At 31.5% G+C, this 24311-nt stretch overlaps 1 protein-coding gene across 1 annotated transcript in view; it reads left to right on the forward strand.

The window, feature by feature from the left end:
- LOC122504775 (rho GTPase-activating protein 20) overlaps positions 1 to 24311 on the forward strand; it is a 172420-nt gene that overhangs the window by 57613 nt on the left and 90496 nt on the right. Inside the window, exon 2 of the mRNA XM_043616014.1 lies at positions 10405 to 10465. Within this exon, the coding sequence (XP_043471949.1) occupies positions 10405 to 10465 (61 nt within the window). The remainder of the gene's footprint in view (positions 1 to 10404; positions 10466 to 24311) is intronic.

The raw sequence follows: 24311 nt of genomic DNA on the forward strand, positions 1-24311 counted from the left end.
TATAATTATATTCTTTGTTACTATTATTAATAATTACTTATTATTTTCAATAATATTGATTTCAATTTATTTATTCTAATTTCTTTTTTAATAAACATAAATTGATAATTATATACCATTTGTCTAGTTTTAATTATCTGATGCTGAATTAGAATGTATGTTCATTGTTATTAATAATATTAAAAAAAGTTTTTTGTTTATTTAATTTTCTTAATTACTTTTAATTAAAAAATGAATAAAAATAAATATTTATTTTTTATCAATTTCAAAAAAGGCTATCAACATTTTAAAAGTTAGCGCCAACAATTGGACAACCGCAGCTCCATCTGCAACATGCACTTTGCTTATGAGTATGCCTTTCTCCAATGCTTTTTTCCTAATCGCGCTGCGAGTTCTCTTCGATATTTTCGATATTCGATCTTGCCTATGCCTTCATGCTTTTTTTTGGTAGGAACCTATGGATCGAAAGGTAATTTAATAACCTTTCCAATGATACCTCATTTATTATATTTTGATAAGCTAATTTTCCTACAGGTAAGTTTAAGTGACGTTTAACCTCGAAAATGCAAAATTTGAAGCTACAGAAAAACTGCACGAGGGAAAAAAATTAAAACTATGATTTTCTCACTCAAAAAACACCTACTATTCGAAAAAAAAATGTTTTGTTCAATTGACAAAAAAAAGTTATTAATTTGTAAACCTGTGTATTAAAAGGTTAAACTTTTTAAAAACTGTTTCGATTTAAGTCAATGATGGCTTATTTTTTTTAGAAAATGGTTCTCTATAACTTGACCGCTCAGATTTATAAACAAATACATCGTTTTGAAAATATGCTTATTTGTTTAAAGAAAATTTTTTAAATTAAATCACTTTTTTTAAACAAATAAGCATATTTTCAAAACGGTGTATTTGTTTATAAATCTGAGCGGTCAAGTTATAGAGAATCATTTTTTGAAGAAAATAAGCCATCATTGATTTAAATCAAATCAGTTTTGAAAAAGTTTAACCTTTTAATATGAAGAAAAGTTTCATCATATAAAAAATAACTAAATAAACAATTTTTGTAAGTTTTAAATTTTTTTCTTGAAATTTGATATTTTTTCTTACAGAAGATAGGAATAACAATAATATTAAAAAATTCTTTATTGTCAATTCAATATTTTTTCTGAATGTCTGCATACCTGTAAACGACCTCCTTAAACACGAGAAAATCGAAAAGTGGCAGAAGGTGTTTGTGGCTACTGAAAGATAACGTTTTAATGAACATTTCCCTATACTAAATTACATTTCGAAATAATTCGAAATAATTAACTTTCGTCACTTTGAATTTTGTTATGAACAAGTACGCAACACTTACATTTAAGGGCTGTTTTAAAATATAAGCATTGTCAATAAAAATGTAAATGATAAATGTAAATGTAAATGTAAATGACATATTGAACTTTCAGATTGATATATTTGTTTGTGATCTCCTGCTTAGTGAATACTGTGTCTTTCGTCATAGTATTTCAACCAGCAAGATACTTACCGGGATACCGTGTATCGGCTTTCGCATATAATATAATACATGTTTTGTTTTATTACAAAACATTTATATTATATGCTATCGGCCGATACACGTCAACCACATGAAAGACGTGTTTGTTATTTGCTGGAGATTATGTGAGAAATATAATGGAATTTAACAAATTTCGATTCCGAATAGTAAAAAATGTAAAGTTGGTGGACACATTTCCGAATCCATTTTTCCCAATAGTTAAAATTACCAATCTTTCTTTTTCCCATAATCAATTTTTCCCAACCTATTATTTTCCCGAAGTATTGTTTACCAAAAGTATTCTTTTTCCAATCTATTGTTTTCACATTCTCGAAACTTTGTCAAAATGTTACTATTATTAGTAAAAGAGTATATGAATTATTATTGAATTTGATAAAATATTTTTGGAGTTTTTCATATGAGCCATGATTAATTTTACTTATCAATATATTAACCCATTAACTCCCACCAGGACGCTAAATGTACCATGATTTCACGACTCTTATTTTGTATGAAATAATTAGTTAAAAATTTTAGGAAATACCATTCCAGACGTAAAATTTATCGCTCTTTCGGAATATGAAGCTAAAATTTGTTTATAATTATCGCAAAAAAATTTATAACAATTTTATTGCAAAAAAACACTTTTTTACGAAAAAAAAATTTTTCAATTATTATTTTGACATGGAAAACTAAAGAATATGGTCTCTAAAATACAAAATATCGCATCCTCGAACTCTCAGCTATAAAAATTCATAATTACTTTTTTTAAATTCAGGATGGCGGATATGAAAATGGCCATTTTTCCAAAATGCAAAAGGCCGGAAAAAAATTTCGGGTAATGTTTTTCAAAAGTTATTCGATTTGCTTGAAAATGGTTACTCGTGGGTTTTTGGGGTCGCTGATTACGAATGTGATGTTACTTTTTTAAAATTCACAATGGCGGATCCAATATGGCGGACATATTTTTTAAAAAGTGATTGGATTTTCTTGAAAATAGTTACTCGGGAGTTTTTATGGTCGCTGATTACGAATCTGATATCACTTTTTCAAAATTCAAAATGGCGGATCCAATATGGCGGACAAATTTTTAAAAAGTGATTAAATTTGCTTGAAAATGGTTACTCGGGGGTTTTTCGGGTCGCTGATTACGAATCTGATGTTACTTCTTTAAAATTTTAAATGGCGGATCCAATATGGCGGACAATTTTTTAAAAAGTAATTGAATTTGCTTGAAAGTTCGGGGGTTCTTGCGGATGCTAATTACGAATCTAACATCAGAACGATATTATGTTTATTCTCCACGTCCGTTAACCGTCAACAAAATTTTATTGACGTTGCCCAGCTCTTACCACAAGGAGGTCGACGTGCAAAAAATTTAATAATTAATTAATTTAATTTTAAATTTTTTTTTTGGATTTTGCCTCGAAAAAGATTGACACTTTCATGCAAAGTTAAACAAAAGGACACAAAAATTGTGCATTCAATGTGGCATATATATGTGCGTCACTTGTTTTCAATCAAACCACATGTACACTGTAAACAAAATTTTGGAAATTTTCCCAAAAAATTTAGGAAGCAAATTCCACTAATTATTTAGAAGAATTTCCTAACATAAATAAGGGAATTTTTCTAAAAAATTATAGAAAATTTCATATAAATTTAAAAAAAATCCCATGAAATAGTATAGAAAAAATCCCAAAAGTTTGGGAAAACTTCTGAGAATTTGGAGAAATTTGAATATTATTTGAATATTTACATAAAAAATCAAAACTGTTTATATTGTTTTCTGTTATGTTATAATGAAAGAAAATTAACTAAAAAAAGCTTTACTAGCATTATTACGGAAATGCGACACCACGATTTGAACTCTTAGTCGTAATAGTGTTGTCTGTGTATAGTGTATTGTATGGAGCCATCAAACCTTGGGAGCTGCGCCTAGACGCACTCGACCAGGGGAGGCTATGAAAATCTCTTGCAAAGAATCAGTTGTAAGAAACATGTGGACCGTACCCTGTTTTATGACTTCTTCTAAATTTCTAAAGATCCAATATTTTACAAAATTTTTCACTAACCGATTTATTCTTTAATTTTTTTCTCTTCATGTTTCTGTTAAATTTATGACATGTATTAAGATATTCGAGAAATATTTTAAAAATGCTCTATACACAGAAAACTTTTTATGGAAAAATATTTTTCTATTTAATTTACATAGAGTTATTAGAATAGAGTGCGCAAGCGACCAAAATGTTTCTTAGGCGCATAGACGGAGACAGCCATACGAAAAGAAGACCCCTTTCCTTTCTTTCTCTAATAACGCATGCGCGATAGTGAAACAGCTGATGCATCGAAACAACTTGTAATGAATGTTAAGGGTGTGGATTGCTCGTCGGTCAGGGTTCGTTTAAAAAATTTTAACATTTTAATTACAGAATCGAAACTTCAAAATATATTTACAAACACAAATAAAAGTACAAAGAATTGAATAAACTCGTCTACGCGGAGACGAGAAAAACGACGTAAACGTAATATCGCGAACATTAACGAAGTACGTAAAGCGACATAAATTCGTGCGTTAACCGAGATTTCGACGACGTTGACGATTAGTTTAATTTACAATAAAAAACATTAACGTGCGTAACGCTGATTTTGGTAAAAAGTAACGCGGCGAGTTACAAAAGGATAAAACGATAAAATTAAGCGAATGCGGATTTTTGTATAGCAACGCGACGAGTTGCAGTACAATAACGACATTTCGGACAACGACGACTTTCGAAACGGCACCGACAGTTTCGCGGGAGAGAGCGTTACAGGACCAGAACTAACACCTCTTTAGCCCTGTTTGCGGTAAAACCGCTTGTGGTAATACCACTTTTCTCTCATTGTGGTAAAACCACTTCGAGAGCTCCTACTGCGGTAACACCGCTTCGAGAAGTGAAGATCTCGGACCGTGCATTCGGGGTCCTCGGTTCGGTGCGTTGTTGGAGGGAGAAGATCTCGGTGAAGAGACATACTCACTCGCTATTGGTCGTAGGCTGAGCGCACGCGCACAATCGGCACTCAGGAGCGTACAACAAATTTCGTGCGTCGAATAAAACGCATATTTTAAAAACAATTAAATAATAATATTTTGATTTCACTTCATTATCGTCACAAACTGTTGCTTGCTTGCAATTATATTTTTCTTTTATTTACATGACAAATAAATAATTTAAAATAAATTTAAAATTAAAATAAAACATTTATAATATTTAAAACAATTTTTCATGCGATCTTTTAGACAAAAATCTAACCAAAAACTTTCATTCTTGCACATGCGCCAATAAACAAGGTAAGAAAAGGGGTCTACTTTCATGCTTTTGTCTCTTTCTATGCGCCTAAGAATGCCTCTCACGGTAAAAGGTATAACTCGCGCACTCTATTCTAATAACTCTATGTTAATTTAGCAGTTTTTAAATTTTAATCAGTAAAAAATAACTAACTATATTAATTAATTAATTGCATTGTAATTACATTACAGTGCATGTAATAATATATAAAGTAGAAAAATTCCCGCAACAATTTGGAAAAATTCCTTTAAAGATTTAGAAAAATTCCTAAAAATTTGTAAATATTCCCTCAAACGTTTAGAAAAATCCCCTTCCCAACAGAATTTAGAAAAATTTGAATTCGTATCTAAAAATTTCCAAACACTCAGGAAAATTACCATTTTTTTGGGAAAAAATTTTTTCTAAACACGTTTTAGGAAAATTCCCATGCAAAAGTTTGGAAAAATTCCCGAAATTTTTAACAGTGTAGTGTTAGTCTCTTTTTTATCATTGTATAAAAAATGTCATAATTATATAAGTGTCATAATTATCGTTGATTCAGATTTAGAAAGGAGAATTAAAATTTTATATTATTTATTTTAAAAAATATTCAAAAAAAAATTTTTAAATAAAAAAAAAACAAAAAAATTTTTTTAAATAAAATAAAAAAGTAGCTTTTTGCACGTCGACCTCCTTGTCGTAAGAGCTGGGCAACGTCAATAAGATTTTGTTGACGGCTAACGGACGTGGAGGATAAACATAATATTGTTCTGAAGTCAGATTCGTAATTAGCATCCTCAAAAACCGCCGAATGACCATTTTGAAGCAAAAACAATTATTTTTTAAAAAATTGGCCGCCATATTAGATCCGCCATTTAAAATTTTAAAAAAGTAACATCAGATTCGTAATCAGGATCCCCAAAAACCCCCGAGTAACTATTTTCAAGCAAATCCAATCACTTTTAAAAAATATGTCTGCCATATTGGATCCGCCATTTTGATTTTTATAAAAGTAACATAAGATTCGTAATCAGCGACCCCAAAAACCCCCGAGTAACTATTTTCAAGCAGATTCAATCAGTTTTTTAAAAAAATATGTCTGCCATATTGGATCCGCCATTTTGAATTTTATAAAAGTAACATCAGATTCGTAATCAGCGACCCCAAAAATCCCTGAGTAACCATTTTCAAGCAAATCTAATAACTTTTGAAAAAATTACCCGAAATTTTTTTTCGGCCTTTTGCATTTTGGAAAAATGGCCATTTTCGTATCCACCATCTTGAATTTTAAAAATAGTAATTATGGATTTTTATAGCTGAGAGTTCGAGGATGCGATATTTTGTGCTTTGGAGACCATATTCAGTTTTTAATGTCAAAATAATAATTGAAAAAATTTTTTTTCGTAAAAAAGTGTGTTTTTAGGGTTCCGTACACCTACGGTGTATCGGCGGAACCCTATTGGTGAGACTCTGTTGTCCGTAGCCAAATCGTGTCCCCCCCCCTAGCGGCTAAACTATTTGACCTAAAGAGCTCAAATTTGGTCCAGATATGTATTTTCACTCGTAGATTACAGGAAAAATATAGCGAATGTGATTGGACGTGATGGGCATATCGTTGTCAAGGAAAGAACAAGATTTTTGGCCAAAAATGCATAAAAAGTGACCATTCCCCCCCCCCCCTTAACTTCGAAACTATTCGACATGGAGAGCTGAAATTTTGCATGCTGGTGTATTTTTACTCGAATATTACAGGAAAAATATAGAGAACTTGATATGTAATGATGGCCATAGCGTTGTCAAGGCAAAACTAAAAAATTAAAAAAAAAATTTGTTTTCCCTAACTTTTACATTATTTGACCTAATGAGCTAGAAATTAGTATCCTGGTGTATTATTACAGTCTGACGACAAAAAATTTATTTAAGAAACTTTTTAAAAAAAAATTTTTTTTAAATTTTTTTTTCAAAAAAAAAAATTTTTTTAATTTTTTTTAGTTTAAACACGTGGCATTAAATATTTTAAGGAAGAGTGAAATTTTAAGAGAATAAATGAGAGATTGTTTTCTGACTTTAATTTCTTAACTAAAAATAAAAAAAAATTGGACAAGTGCGAGTTGTACTCGCACTGCAATGGCGGGTTCCGTACACAAATATTAAAACAATACTAGCAACATTTATCGGTAATTAGTAGAATTAAAATAAACAATTAAAAAATATATTAAAATCATTTGATAAAAAAGAATAACTAAAAAAATTAAAGTATTGTATATCTAATATTGTAAACAATAATAAGCAGAGGAACTATAATTTTGAAAATTTTTTAAAATTTTAAACTAATTATTTCATACAAAATAAGAATCGTGAAATCATGGTACATTTTGCGTCCTGGTGGGCGTTAATGGGATCGAAAAAAGATATTTTCAAAAGTCAAAATTTTGAAACTCCGCACCTCCAAAAATATTTTATCAAAAGCAATAATAATTCATATTTACACTTCTGCTAATAATAGTAACATTTTGACAAAGTTTCGAGAAAATCCATTTTTTTGACCCTGACAGTTGAGGAATTTTGCCCCATATTGGGAAAAATTCTAGCATTGGGTATTGGAAGCATATTGGAAAAATCTTTCTTTGGGAATTATTGGTTGCGGGAAATATGTCCGTCGAGAAGGTTGGAGTGGGAATAATGGATTGGGAAATGTGTCCTACAATCGAAATGTAATGTTATGTAAAATAGTGAAAATAAACAATCACTTACGTAGCTGAAAAGTTGTTAAATAAAATAGAATTAGAATAAGATACCCGGTCTGTAATTTGTTTGCAATAATGCCTTCTGAAAGTCCCAAATGATTTCCAGTTTCCTCTATTCAAAATCTCTTGAACTGGGAGCCATCTTCTGGAAGCAACCGCTGACCTGATGCTGCCTGGGAAAGCATCAATTCCGGCATCTCGCAGTACAGATGTCGAAGCTTATGACGATCTGTTTTTGATCCGAATGCTGGCCATAATATAATTTGATCTCCCAAATTTGTGATGAAATCCTTGGAAATTTTAAGGAGTGTTAAATTATGTTAAATTATTATCCGTCGACTGGATGCAAGGAGTAATAGAGCTGCTGTTCTTCTAGATATTTCGAAAGAGGATAAATTCTTTGATGGTTTGCTGTCGATTAATTCGAGTATTTGGAATGTGTATTTGGCTGAATAGTTCCAAGGATTTGGTGTCTCTCTCCTTCTGTAGATAAGCTACTAATGTCCTGTTGTGTTTGCACTAAAACGTGAGCTCCTTGAAGTTCCTGGGATAGGTGTAACAAGGATTTGAATAAGGCAAACATTTCTTTCCTGTTCGAGTGCCAATTGCGTTGTTCTTCTGTCCAAGATCCCGAAATATGGATGCCACTAAATTTGCCTTTCCATCCGAAATCTGATGCGTCTATCGACAGTAAGTGGGTGACTTCGCTCTTGTGAAGAGGAGAAGTGAAAGCTGTTGCTTCGCGCCACCATTTTCTCACTACAGAAGGGATCGATTTCCTCTGTCGATGTCTGTTCTGGCGAATGGTCTTGAAAAATCTTTGGAGGTAGTGAAGACCACTTCTGAAGACGACGAAACTTGCAAAATTTAAGTGTCCCAGAAGATACTGAAGCTAGTTTAGGGTACAGCTCGAGTTTATGATCATTTGATTGAGTTTGGTGTTTCACGAGACACCCAAAAATTCCATCTCTTAACAAGAAACCGTGATACTCTTATGATCGTTGGCCTTCCAACCCAAATAATCCAGAAGGTCGATCGCTGATTTTATCTGTTGGGTCAATTTGATCTTGCTCTGAGAGGCAATGAAGAAATCGTCTAAGTAGACCACTACCCTCATTCCTCGCGCACGAAGGATTTCCGCAATCCAATTCGTGATGGTCGCAAAGATTTGAGGAGCAGCTAGAGGTCGATGTGAGAGTGCGATCGGTACATGAAGGTAAGCTAAAGAAATTTTTAAGCGAACCAATTTTCTTTCTGAAAAAATTGTGGAATTTTGAAGTAAAAGATAAGTTGAAATTTCCTTACCTTCACATGCCTGTTGAGTCCGCTTAGGTCGAATATGGGTCTCACTCTTCCACTGCTTTGTTGATTAAAAACATCGATGAGATGAAGCTTGCGTTCGGTGTAAGTGGTCGTTCGAGAACCTTCTGACTCTTTAAAAGGTTGATCTGAGTTGACATCTCCGGCGAGGGACGCGTCTTCAATTTGGACTGTCGACAATTGTTTATGACGTTTCAAAGGCAGAGGAATTCTGACTCCTTTCAGAAATTTTAAAATGACTGGAATGACTTGGGCTGCGTCAATCGATTGTCATTTATTTTTCTTCATTTGACAGATAAGAAGGGTTAGCCACGTCTGAGATCCTCCTAAAGACTGAACTAACGACTGTAGATTACTTTTATCGAACAAATATTCTCCGCTGGGAGGAACAGTACGAAGGTCTCCTTGAATATTCTTATTAGGCAATTCCTTGAGTAAACGTTCTTATCTGTTTCCGATAGTTTCAGCTCTTTCACAACAGATAATTTGAAGAATTTGTTTAAAATTTTTAAAATCTCTGAATCAGGGCCAAAAGCAGACGTTAATTTAGTGAATAATGTCTGAGGAGTAAAATGAGAGAGATTTCCGAAGGCTCTGTCAACGATTCCCTGGGGATTATCCTTTGGTAACTCCTTCTGATTTAAAACAAAATTACATAAACAATAGTGACATAATTCTTCATTAAAACGATGGTTGGTGAAACCAGGTGAAGCAGTGAAATAAATTGAAAGCAGCAATATCTCATCAGTTTCTGATAGTTTGGGGCTCCATATAAAAGCCTCATTATTTTCTCTCGATTTGAAGTTGCGGAACATGTTATAAACAATCGTTAAAATTTAAAAAATATTGTTTTTTCGGTGAACGTTGCTTCTTTTCACACTTTAAGGAAATAAGGTGTGATTGAAAGTTGTAGAGTTTAGAAATAGCTTTAAAATGACGGGTAGTAAATTAAAAAAGGTTAATTTGTTAAGTCGCAACACAATACCCAGTCTAATTTTTGTAGCATCTCAAAATGAGACAATGTTAAACGCCATAAAACGTGGCGCTACCTAAGAGTCATATTTCTGTTGCAGCTCAAAATGTGTAGCGTACGATACTCATTTTGAGACTAGGTTTTTCCATTTAAATAAAATTTCCGCATTGTATATTTGATTTTTTTTAAATTCGCTAATTTTAATATATTTTAACAATATAATACTTTTTAATTACATTATTTATTAGCCATAAGCTGATATGTCAACACTTTTATGTTACTTATATACTAAAATATTTCCCTATAATTTAAAATCTCAATATGACTTTGTCGCTAAAGTTTCAGTTTTTGTGCAGTGTAAAGAAACAGAAATCAACCAAAGCGACAATGGCACTTACCGCAGTTTTTCCGTTATTGGGCAAAATACGACACGTATAGAAAAGTGAAGGCTTATCAGCTATGTAAGACTGTAAATACATTATTAAATTACGTTTCATCATGTTTTGTGTTTATTTACAGAGTAAAATTTGGTGTACCTCTGAACGAAGTATGTAAGAACGACATTCCAGGACCTTTATTGGTAAACATGTTTTAGTTAATTAAAGCATTTACGATAAGGTATGACAGAAATTGAATGACTTACTTATAGATTCACAAATTCATATTTGTAACATGTTTAGCTATTTTAGTACAACCGACAATAAGAAATGTTTCGCCATTACAGATAAATATTTTTTTTAAAAATGATGGAGTGATATTGATGATATCGCCAGAATCACGATTATGGACTAGTATAAAGAGTTTACAATTTACAGAAGATTTTTGGCAAAAGGTGTGCCAAGTTTCTTGCAATCATAAGAGAATTAGAAGTCTACACAGAAAAAACTTGTACTCATATTTGTTACATCTAAAAATGAGTATGTGAAACGTTGCGTCATCTGCATACTCATTTTTGATAAGTATCAAATTAACTCAGATTCTTACTCAATTTGAGATCAAGTTGTTTCAGTGTATTCACTAGCGAATACTTGCGGATAAATTTGAAAGTATCAACGTAAAATTTATTTGTCAGCTGCTGGAATACAATTCACTGAGAAAACGATTTATTTGATTAAAACAAATTTTGTTTTAATCAACCATATTTAAATTTAATTGAAACATATTTTCTGGTTCATTTAAAGAAATAATACACTACCGTCCACGAGTATCAGGACGATTGCACGCGATTCTATAAAAAAACATATCATCACTTTTTCAATCATATCTCGGAAATAAAAGGAGATACAAAAAAAACTTAAATACGGTTAGAAAGCTGATTAAATTCTGCGTAAAATAAGCCGTCTTTGAAGTCATTTCGTTAACTATTTCTTGAGTTGTAGAGTGAGACGGAAATCAAGGGGTCCCAATGCGGTGCAAGTTTTAAGCTTTAAAAAAAACGAAAATACGTGACAGGAGGAAATAATTAGTGTCAGTGGAGAAATATGCGAGTTAAAGGAATGAGAAAATAATAATAGTGAGTGTAAAAATGAAATTTTAAGAAAAAAGGTAAGTTGAACTGTCAAATATGAGTCCAATGCGGCGTAGGCTGCTTTCAATGCGGTACACAATCGGTACATAGTGCAAGTCGCCAGTAGAGGGCAGAAGCAAGCAGAGCAAATCGAGCGAACACAGTGGCCCAGCTGACATATGATTTGCATTACATTACTTTCCAATTTTTTATTTTATAACCACGTTTCTGCATGAATCTAAACAATATTTTCGATTATTGTAATTTAGAAGATGCTTACCAATTGTACGTTGGCAGATTTAGTGAAAAGTGTCTGTGTACGGAGACAAATGTGTTAGAAAATGTTTGTTTACCTATTTCACGCCATTCAAACCAGTCAAAGTTGCTTTTGCTGTGGCGCATTGAAATCAGCCTATGCCGCATTGGGCCCATATTTGACAGTTCAACTTACCTTTTTTTCTTGAAATTTCATTTTTACACTCACTATTATTGTTTTCTCATTCCTTTAACTCGCATATTTCTCCACTGACACTTTTCCTCCTGTCACGTATTTTCGTTTTTTAAAGCTTAAAACTGGCACCGCATTGGGACCCCTTGATTTCCGATTTCCGTACACCCAATGCGGTAATTCGCGAATACCGCATTGGCAGGTTGGCACTTACAATACGGAATCCCGTACCTCCCAATACTTTTTTTTTACAGGGTAATCAATCCCACTTTTTATTCAGGGTATTTACTAATGGTAAATAAAATATTTAATTCTGCAGTCAATTTGTTTTTACAAATTTACTAGTATTATTAGTTATCTTGTTTCAATATTAAAATTAACACTGATGTGTTAGTTTCTTGTTATTTCTTTTCGTGGCACTTCGTAAATTCTACTATGAATTTGAACTCCCATGCGAGCGTGGTATAGTGGTTAGTGTATTCGATTTCGGTCCGATATAATGTTAGATAGGTGTATGTTCGAATCCTTAAGCGTTAGAAATTTTAAATTAATGTAAATAGAATTGCGATAAGGTAAATCGAAAAATATGTTGAATGTACCATAATGTAATAATAATTAATATGTTAATGTAGGAAATTATTTGCTGATGAAGAATTTTAATTAAGGAAGATTTCGACTATATCAGCAATTAGTGACATCTATTAGACGTCAATTGAACTCTTTGGTTTAGAATAACACCTGACTCTAAACCAAAGAGTTCAATTGACGTCTAATAGATGTCACTAATTGCTGATATAGTCGAAATCTTCCTTAATTAATAATTAATATGTGTAACTTGTATAATTATTTTTTATTAACATTCACTAAATTGGCTGGACTAATTTTTGACTGTTGTTTCGGACTAATTCCGGATTCACTAGTTAAAATTAACTGATTAATTTTGGACTTCATCGGACCAACTCCGGATAAGGATTCACTAGTTGTTCACAAACCGTATAGAGTTCGGATTTTCCCGGATTAATTTCGGGTGACAAAAACGTGACCATAAACCGCATTGTTTCGGACAAATTTCGGATTAGTCCGAAATCTGTCTGGTTTTCCAATTAACTTCAACTTTTTCAAAAATCTAGAAAAATTTAGATAAAATTTTTTAATAACACAGAAATTTTCGTTAGAATTTCAGCCTTCGGAAATTAAAAAAGGTTAATCCATCATCGATTTATCATTAAGAATGTGAAGCCGTGTTGCGACCGAAAGGGAGAGAAAGCAGGGACGGCTTTATGCACACCGGACCGCGTGTTCACATGTTAGCTTCTTCTACACTCTTAAAATTAATAAAATTCGTGCTCTATCTAATAAATAGAATTGATATTCATCCACGCTGCTATCTAAATTAGAAAAAAATTATGTTTATACATTTGCTCATACGCCAGATCTTATTAATTTGAGGTTAGAAATGTATATATTTTGATTACTTTTAAATACTTTATGCAAATCCTCGAAATTGTATTTTTGTAAAAATTTTACATGGTTATTAAAGAATAATATTAATTAACCATTTTTACACATGATTAGAAAGAGAACAACCCTGCTGGAAGTAAAGGGATAGAAATCCTATCTCTTTGAATATTTTTTTATCTCTGAGATAGAAAGAGATAAAGTTTCCTGCGTGCGAGAGTAGTGTAGCTAGGCTGGTTCTACGGGATTTCAGTCGGTAAGTAGGAATCTGCATTACCGACCGATAGGATAAGTTATCGGCCGTTGGTGGGGTATATGTGCACGGAGAGAAGAAAGTAGTTAATCTTACTCAGCCCTGAGTCATAGTTACTAAACAATATGGTGACATTTTCGTTCAACAAAACAAAAAGTAAGCTTCACTAAACAGTAGTTTAGTTACCAAGACTACCAATTTGATAAGTAACGTCTACGATATGAACTGTCATATTCACGTTTCAGTTAACAATATAAAAAAATAAAAATTAACCTCTTTTTTAATAAATATGAGAGTTATTAACACTTGCTAAAAATAATTTTGTCAAATATGGTATTAATTAAATAACTAAATATTAATTATTTCCCGAGAATTTTTGTTTTATGGTGATCGCAATGAAAATCAAGAAATATTTTACAAAAAAGAACTGACGGCGATATAAGGTTAAAATACTAAATTAATTTAAAAACTATAATTTTGTTATAATTGTTTAGTTTAATGAAGAAAATTATAAAAGATTTTTTTTATATTTGTGGCATAATTAAATAAACAGTTTAAAATTAATTTTTATAATTATAATAACAATAACCTAATTTAATAGTTATTGTAATAATAAGTATAAATAATAAGTATCATAGCAAATATAAATGTTTTGAAAACTGACATTTTATCAAGATTTCGTTTGATTTTTTTAAAAAGTTTTTTAATTAATTAAAAATTTTAATATATTTTTTATCTAAATTAATAATCTGATTAAAAAATCTAGAATAGAATCAGTTTTGTCTGCTTTACTAAGCAGACATTCATCTTTACTACTATGTTTAGTTCGATCGACAACAAAAAAATTGAACGCTGTTTTGTAACCTTTACCTTATATTCATTTATCGCAACTCAAATTTTCTTACTAAACGCGTAATAGTACAACCCACTATAACTCTTCTCTCCGTGTGGTTAAGTTATCGAGCGTTGGTGGGGTACCTAATTTGCACATATGTAAATTAGTTAACCCTTTTAATTTGCATATATTTAAATATCCTAATTTGCATGTATGTAAATTAGTTAACCCTTTTAATTTGCATATATTTAAATATGTGGATAAGTTACCGAGCGTTGGTGGGGTACCTGATTTGCATATATTTAAATTAGTTAACCCTTTTAATTTGCATACGTTTTCTATTGTTTATTATTTAATTTACATTGTTACCCCTTTTAGTTTATGCAAATTTCACCCACAATCCACCCTTTTGGATGCGGAATATGCAAATTAAAATATGCAAATTTAAATATGCAAATACTTTTCACTCTCCCTCTTTAAGTTTTATGCAAATTCCACCCTTTTAGACGTGGAATATGCAAACACCACCCACTCCCCCCTCTTTTTAGATTCAACATATTTTGCATACGTTTTTTTCTTTGCAACCACCTCCTCCCACCACCCACTCACCTGTTACCTATGTAAAATACATTGCTCTTAGTTAACCACCCCCTCCCACCCACTTTTTTCCTTTATATGTATATTTCCAATATTACCACCCTTAGTACAAACCAGAAATTTCAAAAATCGTATGGAGAACCGCGAGGGACAAAGCGTTCGCGAGTTACCGCGCGGGCGTTGTGGGTAGTGCGGTAAGGCCCAGTGCGCAGCAGAAGTGCGCGTACACGGGAAAAAATTTTGGGTAAGCGCTGTATTTTTTACTGTGCAGCGGCGTTTCTACAGACTACGTATAGTAGCGGCTCAGATTATGGGCATCAGCTACCCATGTTACAGACAACTCGTACACATTTTACATGGGTTAGGCATTTTCGTACAGCGCGTGCGCTGTTAATGGACATCTCATGTCCCGAAGTTGGATACCAATGCGCTGTTAGTGGGTATCTCATGTCCTGAAGTTGGATACCAGCTACACACAAGGCATAGACAGCAGCGCGTGGCCACTAGTGGGCAGCTACACTGAAAGAATTTTAGCCAGGCTGCTGGCTTTTCATGTCCGAAATTAGTGCCCCTTGCACAGGGCTCGCAGCTCACCTCAAAAAAGCGAGCATCTACTCCCGAAAGGTGAGCAGCTGCCCCTGAGGAGTTGCTGCTTACCTTTCGGGAGTAGATTCTCGCCTTTTTGAGGTTAACTGCGACCTTGAGGCAGCGAGCTCTAGCGGCACTCATGTAAAGCCTGCAGCCTGCCCAAAATTCTTTCAGTGTAATACACAAAATTTTTTCTCGTGTACGATTACCGCGTTGAGTGAGTGAAAGTGCCACGCGTTAGACCTGTCTGTCCCCTACTAAAAATAAAATCAGGAATCGTCATGAATGGTCAGAATTTCTGAACATTCCTGAACAGTCTCACCACTTCTGACGTTTTCGAACGTTTCTCACCATTCCTAACCAAATACTTTCCAAGCTCCTCCCACTTTACTCCCACCATTTTCGAAGCTGTGACCATTTCTGAAATTCCTGACCATTTCTGAAATTCTTGACTATTTCTGAAATGTGTGAACACATAACCTATAAAAATTTTGGTACATCTTTCTAATTTTGGTAAAGTCTTATAAAAATTTATATATATGTATACATATAAAATCTTTCAAATTTATTTTTTACATTTCAGAATACATTATTCTATTATAAAAATTGTTCTTTTAACTTAACAAAAGTTCTCATTTTTCAAATTGGTATAATTATTGCATTAATTATACAGCAAAAGTAGGTAAATAAATCAAAACATTCGGACCATTCTTTTAACATTATTTAATATATTTATTTAATGTATATTTATAATATATTAATTTAATATATGTATATTTACTTGTAATTATTTAATATAGTTAATTAATAATAAATTTTGTTTCATAATATTAGTAATTTACTATACCAGTCAGTACTTATTATGAGAAGTATTTGCATTATAATTGAAATACAGTTATATTTAAATTATTATTAATCATTAATAGAATAATTTCTTACTATAATGATTATTAATAATTTAAATTTAAAATTTATAAAAATTTCAATATTGCATTAATAATTCATTATTATTATAAATTATAATGTTAAATTAAATTAATATTAAATACTAAATTCATTTTAAATGCAGATATAATAATAATTATTATTAATCTGTATTCGTATTATAGTTTATGAAACATTCTAAATTGTAAAGTAAAGACTTAATTTATTATTGATTCAATTAATAATGTTAATTTTTATTAATTCACATAACCTATTATGACTAAATTGAAATATAATTAATTTATAAAAATTATTTAACAGTTTATTCTGATTTATTGATAATATTGGTAATTGAATTTTACTATTTTACAGTTGCTCTTTATATAGACAGTTGAATCCAGAAATATGTAAGTCGGTTCGGTAGTCGCAGTCGTTAGGGCAGTTAGTTTAGGCACTAGGTTAGGTCATGCGTCGGGGTTCGATCCCCGTATGTTCCAAATTTTAATTTAATTCCGGGAATTAGTTTCAAGTTGTTCCGTATGTAAACAAACTGATATTAATTAATAAAATATATTTTTTAAAATTAATTTGTTGCAACTTTTTGCATATTGTTTAAATAAATAAAACAGAAGTGTCTTAAAAATATGGTCAAAAATGAGATACAAATGGTCTCAAATAGTCACCAATTATGGGCGTGGTCAACAAAGAGGAGGGGATAGTAGCAAACTTGTGACCACTTTAAACTTCCTCCTGATCAGTTGTGATAGATTTCTGACGAGATCCATCCAGAATCGTAAGAAAACTGGATTAAAGTGGTCAGGCGGCCTGACCATTTGTCTGACCATTCCTGATTTTATTTTTAGTAGGGTCTGACTCTTGCAGTGTGCTTTACTGGTACAACAGCACCATAGGGATAAATGTATTGTCAAAAAATATGTAAGCAAGTTTCAACTTGCTTTTTTTTCAAGATAACAATAGTAGTTTTGTAGTCGGGGGGCTCCGCCCCCGAACCCCCTGGCCGGGTCTCTGCCCCTGGGCCCCGTCGGGGGGAGACCCCCTGAACCCCCCGCGCGACCAAGCGTTTATGAGGACTTGATAGTATAACAGTGCAATTGTTTGTGTCCTTCATTGTATATGCGTGCAATTTCTTTGACTTTTTATGCATTTATTATATAAAGTAGTCAAGAAGACTAGAGACAGGAGGTAAAACTTCGGTAGTGGGGATGAGTCAAGAGTCTTCCTTCAACCAGGCGTTTTTCGTTTCGAAAAGTCGCCGGCGCGGTGCTTCTGCACATCACTCACACATTCAAATTCTTGTATACCGTGTTTCACATGTGCACTGTAAAAAAAATTTTCTGTAGATTTACAGTTTTTTACAGGAATTTGTAAAATACCACCTTTGAAAGTAGCGAATTTACAATCCCTTTAATAAAATTACTACTTTCAGCGTGTCAATTTTACAATTTTCTGTAAATTTACTACTATGAAAGTAGGTAATAATCAGTAATAATTTTGTCCTTTTATTACCTACTTTCATAGTAGTAAATTTACAGAAAATTGTAAAATTGACGCGCTGAAAGTAGTAATTTTACTAAAGGGATTGTAAATTCGCTACTTTTAACCCTTAAACCGCACCCTGGGTGTGCGACACCCATATTCTAGCTTTTTACTCTAATATTTCGGTTAAGTTCGTAAAAATTGAACATGTGTCGTTATTGGACGATACATTTTGTACTTAACTTTATATTCCGTGAGGGACATTAGTCTTCCAAGTGTCTTTGTGTATTTGATAACTTTATGAAGTTGTCGGCGAAAAATTTCTGCTTGTTTGACACCCAGTTTTTGGTTTAAGGTAATTTCAGTAGTTTTAAAAAACAATTTTTTAATTATTAAAATTAAATAAATCATTATGAAACCTATTTTCCTTCAAAATAGATGTAATGAGCTATACAAGATAATTTTTCCGAAAGATAATATCCTATTCCAGCTTGGAGAACACACTTAAAAGTCCCCGGGTGTCGCACACCCAGTGTGCGGTTTAAGGATGGATTCGGCAGTGTGCGGTTTACGGGTTAAAGATGTTATTTTACAAATTTCTGTTAAAAACTGTAAATCTACAGAGAATTTTTTTTACAGTGTGTATGATATGATTTTAATTTGAGGTTAACTTTAAAGTGCAATCGAGACACAATGTGTGTCATAACGGATATATATATATAGAAATAATGTGAGTGATTACTAAATTAAGTGTTATTCAAATAATTAAAAATTCCGAAAACGTGCTGTGTGAAAAGTTGAAACAAGAAGAAAGATAAACACAGCACTATGACTATTACTTTTTGTTAACTTTTAATACACTTCATGCTATAGTTTACACATTTTTTTGATTTAAAAACTTTTTTTTTAATAACTAAAAGATGTTTGAAAATATAAACACTTATATTTCATATTGTGTCTGTTTAGAATATATTTTCCTGTGTTTACGTGTGTAGCTGCGAAGAAGTCCGTGTGGTCTATTGCGGCGAAAACTTTTTTTGAAAGTAATCGCCTGACCATACATCAGCTGAGCGACTCAGCATTCCCATACCCCCACTACCGAAGTTTTACCTCCTGTCTCTAGTCTTCTTGAAAGTAGTATATGACACTCGTTCTCGAAAGCGGAGTTTATATAAGAGTGACGTTATTGCGCCCCTCATCGTCAGCTCGTGCAACAGTCACCACTCGTTTCTACGGAAGCGCTCATGCGCAAACCCTAGCAAGTGTGCTTGCCTACCGCTCTGAGCAAGAATAGTCTTCTTGGCTCTGAGCATCTCGAAGCAGCTCGGCATGTGTGCATATAGGCACACCTGCACGTATGCTTTGAATGTTTTGATTCTCATCATTTTTCATAAATTAATAAAAACTAAGTGCCTTATTTAATTAAACTGTTAACAATAATTATAAATATTGCTTAAAGTAATAAATAAAATATATTTTATTGAAAAGCGCTTAATTTTAATTTATTTCACTGATTTTTTTCAAAACAAAATTTACATAACCTCAATATAATTTAATATTTACTTTATGTTAAAAGCAAGAACTTTATTTTGTTTTAAGATAATTCTATAACATTTTTGTTCAAAGTATATAATATATAATTATAATAAAATTTAAAAAATTTAATTTTATTTGTTATGAAAATATTTATTATCAAAAAAAAATTATAATACTATAAAGGCCTAAGCACAATAAGTTCGCGAAAGTCGTTCGCGAACGCAAAGCATGAGTTAGAAAAGGACAGAGATATATTTGTTTCCTTGTCTATCTCATGCGTCTCGTTCGCGATCGACTTTCGCGAACCTATTGTGCGTTGGACTCAACATGCGACACAATTTCAGATGGAATGCATTTTTGTAATTGACAATAAAGTGAAAAAAGCTATGATGGATGGATTTTACTTCAAAGGAGCAAAATTACAGAGAATGTAGAACCTTCACCTTTAAGAAATGCTAAAAGGAAAAAAAAAATTCCAACCCGTGTGGAAATTTTCTAATGGCCCTTTATTGGTTCTACCTAGATTTCCCCTTTATTAACTTGGTCCTAGCTTGTTTATCCTTGTAGGCCCTAGGTTGAAACGTCACGCTCTTCTAGCCTGGTTCTACCTAGAGAATCTAGTTAGGCCCAATAAAAGGAACAGTTTAATTAACTATTTAAAAAAAATTATTTATTCTTATTTATTATTATTGAGATTCATTATTTCATCTTTTTTTACCTACTTTTGTTATCATGTAATTTATAATACTTAATTCCTATATACTAACAGAGAAAAAATCCCCACACGTTGGGAGCTGAACGCACGACCCTAACATTCGTAAACCGATAACCAAACCACTTAACCACGCTCGCTCGGTACGATGCGTTGCATGATACTTCAGGTTATTCTTGTCATCATAAGTCATATGAACTATTTCATTATAAATGCCTCAAAATAATAAAACTAAAGTCAGTAACATTTTCGTTGACGCAAAATGAGAAAAGAATTTTTTTAAAGATCAAGATGCAAATAATTTCTGATAAAAAGAACTTAATTGTTCTTTTCATTACATCCTGCATAGATTTTTAATCCAATCGGGGAGGGAAAGTCAATTGTTATTTAAAAATTGAAGTTTTTATCTCATTTCGTCGACGTAAACGTTGGAAACTTCAGTTTCATTCAACAAAATATGATTTTAACAGAAGTTAACAAATCCGTGAACGGTTTTAAAAATTTAACTTGAAAAATATATTGTAATGAAAATTTTAATTGAGTTAATAAACTGAAGCTTAAATCAAAGCTTATGAAACTTTAAATAAATCTTTAATGTCAGCAGTTTTTCAATGTTGGGCGCAAAAGTTAACTGAACGTTGCATGAAGTAAAAATTTTTTTTAATTTAAATGAATTTTTTCTTTAAAGGAGGAAGTTTAAAGACAATTTTAAAAAGTTTTGAAAAACTTAAAAAATTAAAGAAAATTGTAAACATTCATGCAATGTTTAGTCAACTTATGCGCCCAACATTGAAAAAACTGAAGACATTTAAAGATTTATTTTAACTTTCATAAGCTTCGAAACTAAGGATCCCAGTAAAAAAAATTCGATACACGGACCGCGGAGTTCGTATACGAGCTCGGTAGCTCGTATGAGAAATATGAGAAAACTCTCATACGAGCCTTTTCCGTAATGAGAAGTGTATAGATGCTTGTATACGAGGTGACTTTTAAAGCATTTTTCTTAATATAACACTATTTTAAAGTAAATGTAGATAATAGAAATGAATTTTCAAAGTAAAACAAAGCTAAATTTATAAAGGAAATAAAGTTTTAAGAAAAAAAGGATAATTTTGTTAAAAAAATTTATTCACACTGAAAAAAGGTTAGAATTTGACAATTCCTTGTTACTCTAACTTACCGACATTAGATATTTCTCGGATGCGGTAAGCACGATTTTGTATTGGCGGTAGAATAAATAAGTTTTTTTCATTACTAATTAATAATATATTATTATTTATTTATTATATAAATGTTCTTATATAAAATAATTAAATTTAATACAAAATCTGCTTACCGTATACGAGAAATATCTAATGTCGGTTAGTTAGAGTAACAAGGAATTATCAAATTCTAACCTTTTTTCAGTGTAAATAAATTTTTTGAATAAAATTATCCTTCTTTCTTAAAACTTTATTTCCCTTATAAATTTAGCTTTGTTTTACTTTGAAAATTCATTTCTATTATCTACATTTACTTTAAAATAGTGTTATATTAAGAAAAATGCTTCAAAAGTCACCTCGTATACAAGCATCTATACACTTCTCATTACGGAAAAGGCTCGTATGAGAGTTTTCTCATATTTCTCAAACGAGCTACCGAGCTCGTATACGAACTCCAGGTTCCGTGTATCGAATTTTTTTTACTGGGATATGCTGTAAATATACTGGTGGCCAAAGAGAAATCCACATAACCTTTAAATTCAACTGATAAATTAGTAAATTTGACTATGTCATATTTTTATACAACAGATTGAATCAGTAACTTATATTTTACTAATCGAATCAGTAACTTTCTACTAATTATCAGTAACTCAATTCTGATAATAGCAATTAGTAGAATTCTACTGATAATCTGTCAAATTTTACAAATGAAAAGTTAAAAGTAAACATTTCAGTTCAATATTGTCTCAATCTTGCTATGAGATGTTTAAATATTACTTCAAATTACACATAAACAATTACTGATACATATTTTTAAATATATTTATAACTTATAATCTAACAAGAAGTTCTAGCTATCACCAAGCTAGGGCCAGGTTAAGGTACATTCCAAGCTAGGACCATTATAGACCCAATAATCAATATTGGCAAACCTTGGCAATTTCCACACGGGAATGTTAAAAACCTTTTTTTACCTTTCGAAGCAATAACACAATACTCTTTTATACTTGGTTCCAAATAAATATAATTTTTGTCAAATCCCAATGAAACAGTTTCTCCATTTTTTTATACATTAATTTTTCTCCTTTGAAGTAAAATCCATCCATCATAGCTTTTTTCACTTTATTGTCAATTACAAAAATGCATTGCTTTTCCTCTTTGTATTCTATTTTTATTTTTTCCTTCGCAAACTCCATCTAAAATTGTGTCGCATGTTATAGTATTATAATTTTTTTTTGATAATAAATATTTTCATAACAAATAAAATTAAATTTTTTAAATTTCATTATAATTATATTATATACTTTGAACAACAATGTTATAGAATTATCTTAAAACAAAATAAAGTTCTTTCTTTTAACATAAAGTAGATGTTAAATTATATTGAGGTTATGTAAATTTTTTTGAAAAAAAATCAGTGAAATAAATTAAATTAAGCGCTTTTCAATAAAATATATTTTATTTATTACTTTAAGCAATATTTATAATTATTGTTAACAGTTTAATTAAATAAGGCACTTAGTTTTTATTAATTTATGAAAAATGATGAGAATCAAAACATTCAAAGCATACGTGCAGGTGTGCCTATATGCACACATGCCGAGATGCTTCGAGATGCTCAGAGCGGTAGGCAAGCACACTTGCTAGGGTTTGCGCATGAGCGCTTCCGTAATAAATAGATACTCCGATGATAAATTTGACTATCTCGGAGGGAAAAGTTAACTATCTAGAGAATCAGACTAAAACCACAGGGGTGACACTGCTGCAGTTCCCATAAGAATAAACTAACCTGAGATTTGACCGTCGCCACTGGTGGCGCTGGCTGGACATTGGACCGATATTGAGTGAAATGCATGGGATTGCAAAGAAAAACTTAATTTACAATCATTAATATTAATTTAATGGTATTCATTTGTACATAATATTGATTCAGTAACTTTTTAGCATATTTTATTTTATAATATCAAAAACTTAGAAAAAGTGTTAAATATTTTATTTATAATGAAAATTGTGCAACAATTAATGGCGCGAAATTCAAATTAATAATATTATAATTATTTTTGGTTATTTCAATTATTGTTATTAGCTACTGTTCAATAATATTTTACCAGTATAAATAGAAATATTTTATATAATTTATTTATTATAATATTATTTAGAATTTAATTTGAATTTCGCGCCATTAATTGTTGTACAATTTTCATTATAAATAAAATATTGAACACTTTTTCTAAGTTTTTGATATTATAAAATATGCAAAAAAGTTACTGAATCAATATTATGTACAAATAAATACCATCAAATTAATATTAATGATTGTAAAGTAAATTTTTCTTTGCAATCCCATGCATTTCACTTAATCTCGGTCCAATGTCCAGCCAGCGCCACCGGTGGCGACGGTCAACTCTCAGGTTAGTTTCAACTCAAGAGTGTCACCCCCGTGACTAAAACTCAAAACCTAACCCTCTAACTTTGGCTATCCAGTTTTCTCAGTGTTCTGGTAAGAAACGTAGAATTGAAAAGAATTCAAAAGTTGTATTCTTCTTAATAGGCGAATTTACATCAGAACTCTATTCTACGGGAACCACCAAAGGAGGATGTTAAAAAAGGATCGATTTTTGCCCCGAACCGAGAAGTAAATTTCAAATGAATCCTTATACATTTTGAGCCCAGGAATCGAGTAGTAACCTTTATTTCCCCCCATACCCTCGGGAAAGTGGTGAATATGAGGAAAAACCATGAAAAGTCCGAAAAATAAGAATTAAGTTGGAATAAGAGCAAGAGGGATAAAAACATATCATAAAATATTTTAAAATATTTTCTGGTCTACAAATAACTGCCACATACTTGGTTACTGTCGGAAAAGTCG

This window comes from Leptopilina heterotoma, unplaced genomic scaffold, assembly GCF_015476425.1.
Source record: "Leptopilina heterotoma isolate Lh14 unplaced genomic scaffold, ASM1547642v1 Lhet_316, whole genome shotgun sequence".
Taxonomy (NCBI): Eukaryota; Metazoa; Arthropoda; class Insecta; order Hymenoptera; family Figitidae; genus Leptopilina; species Leptopilina heterotoma.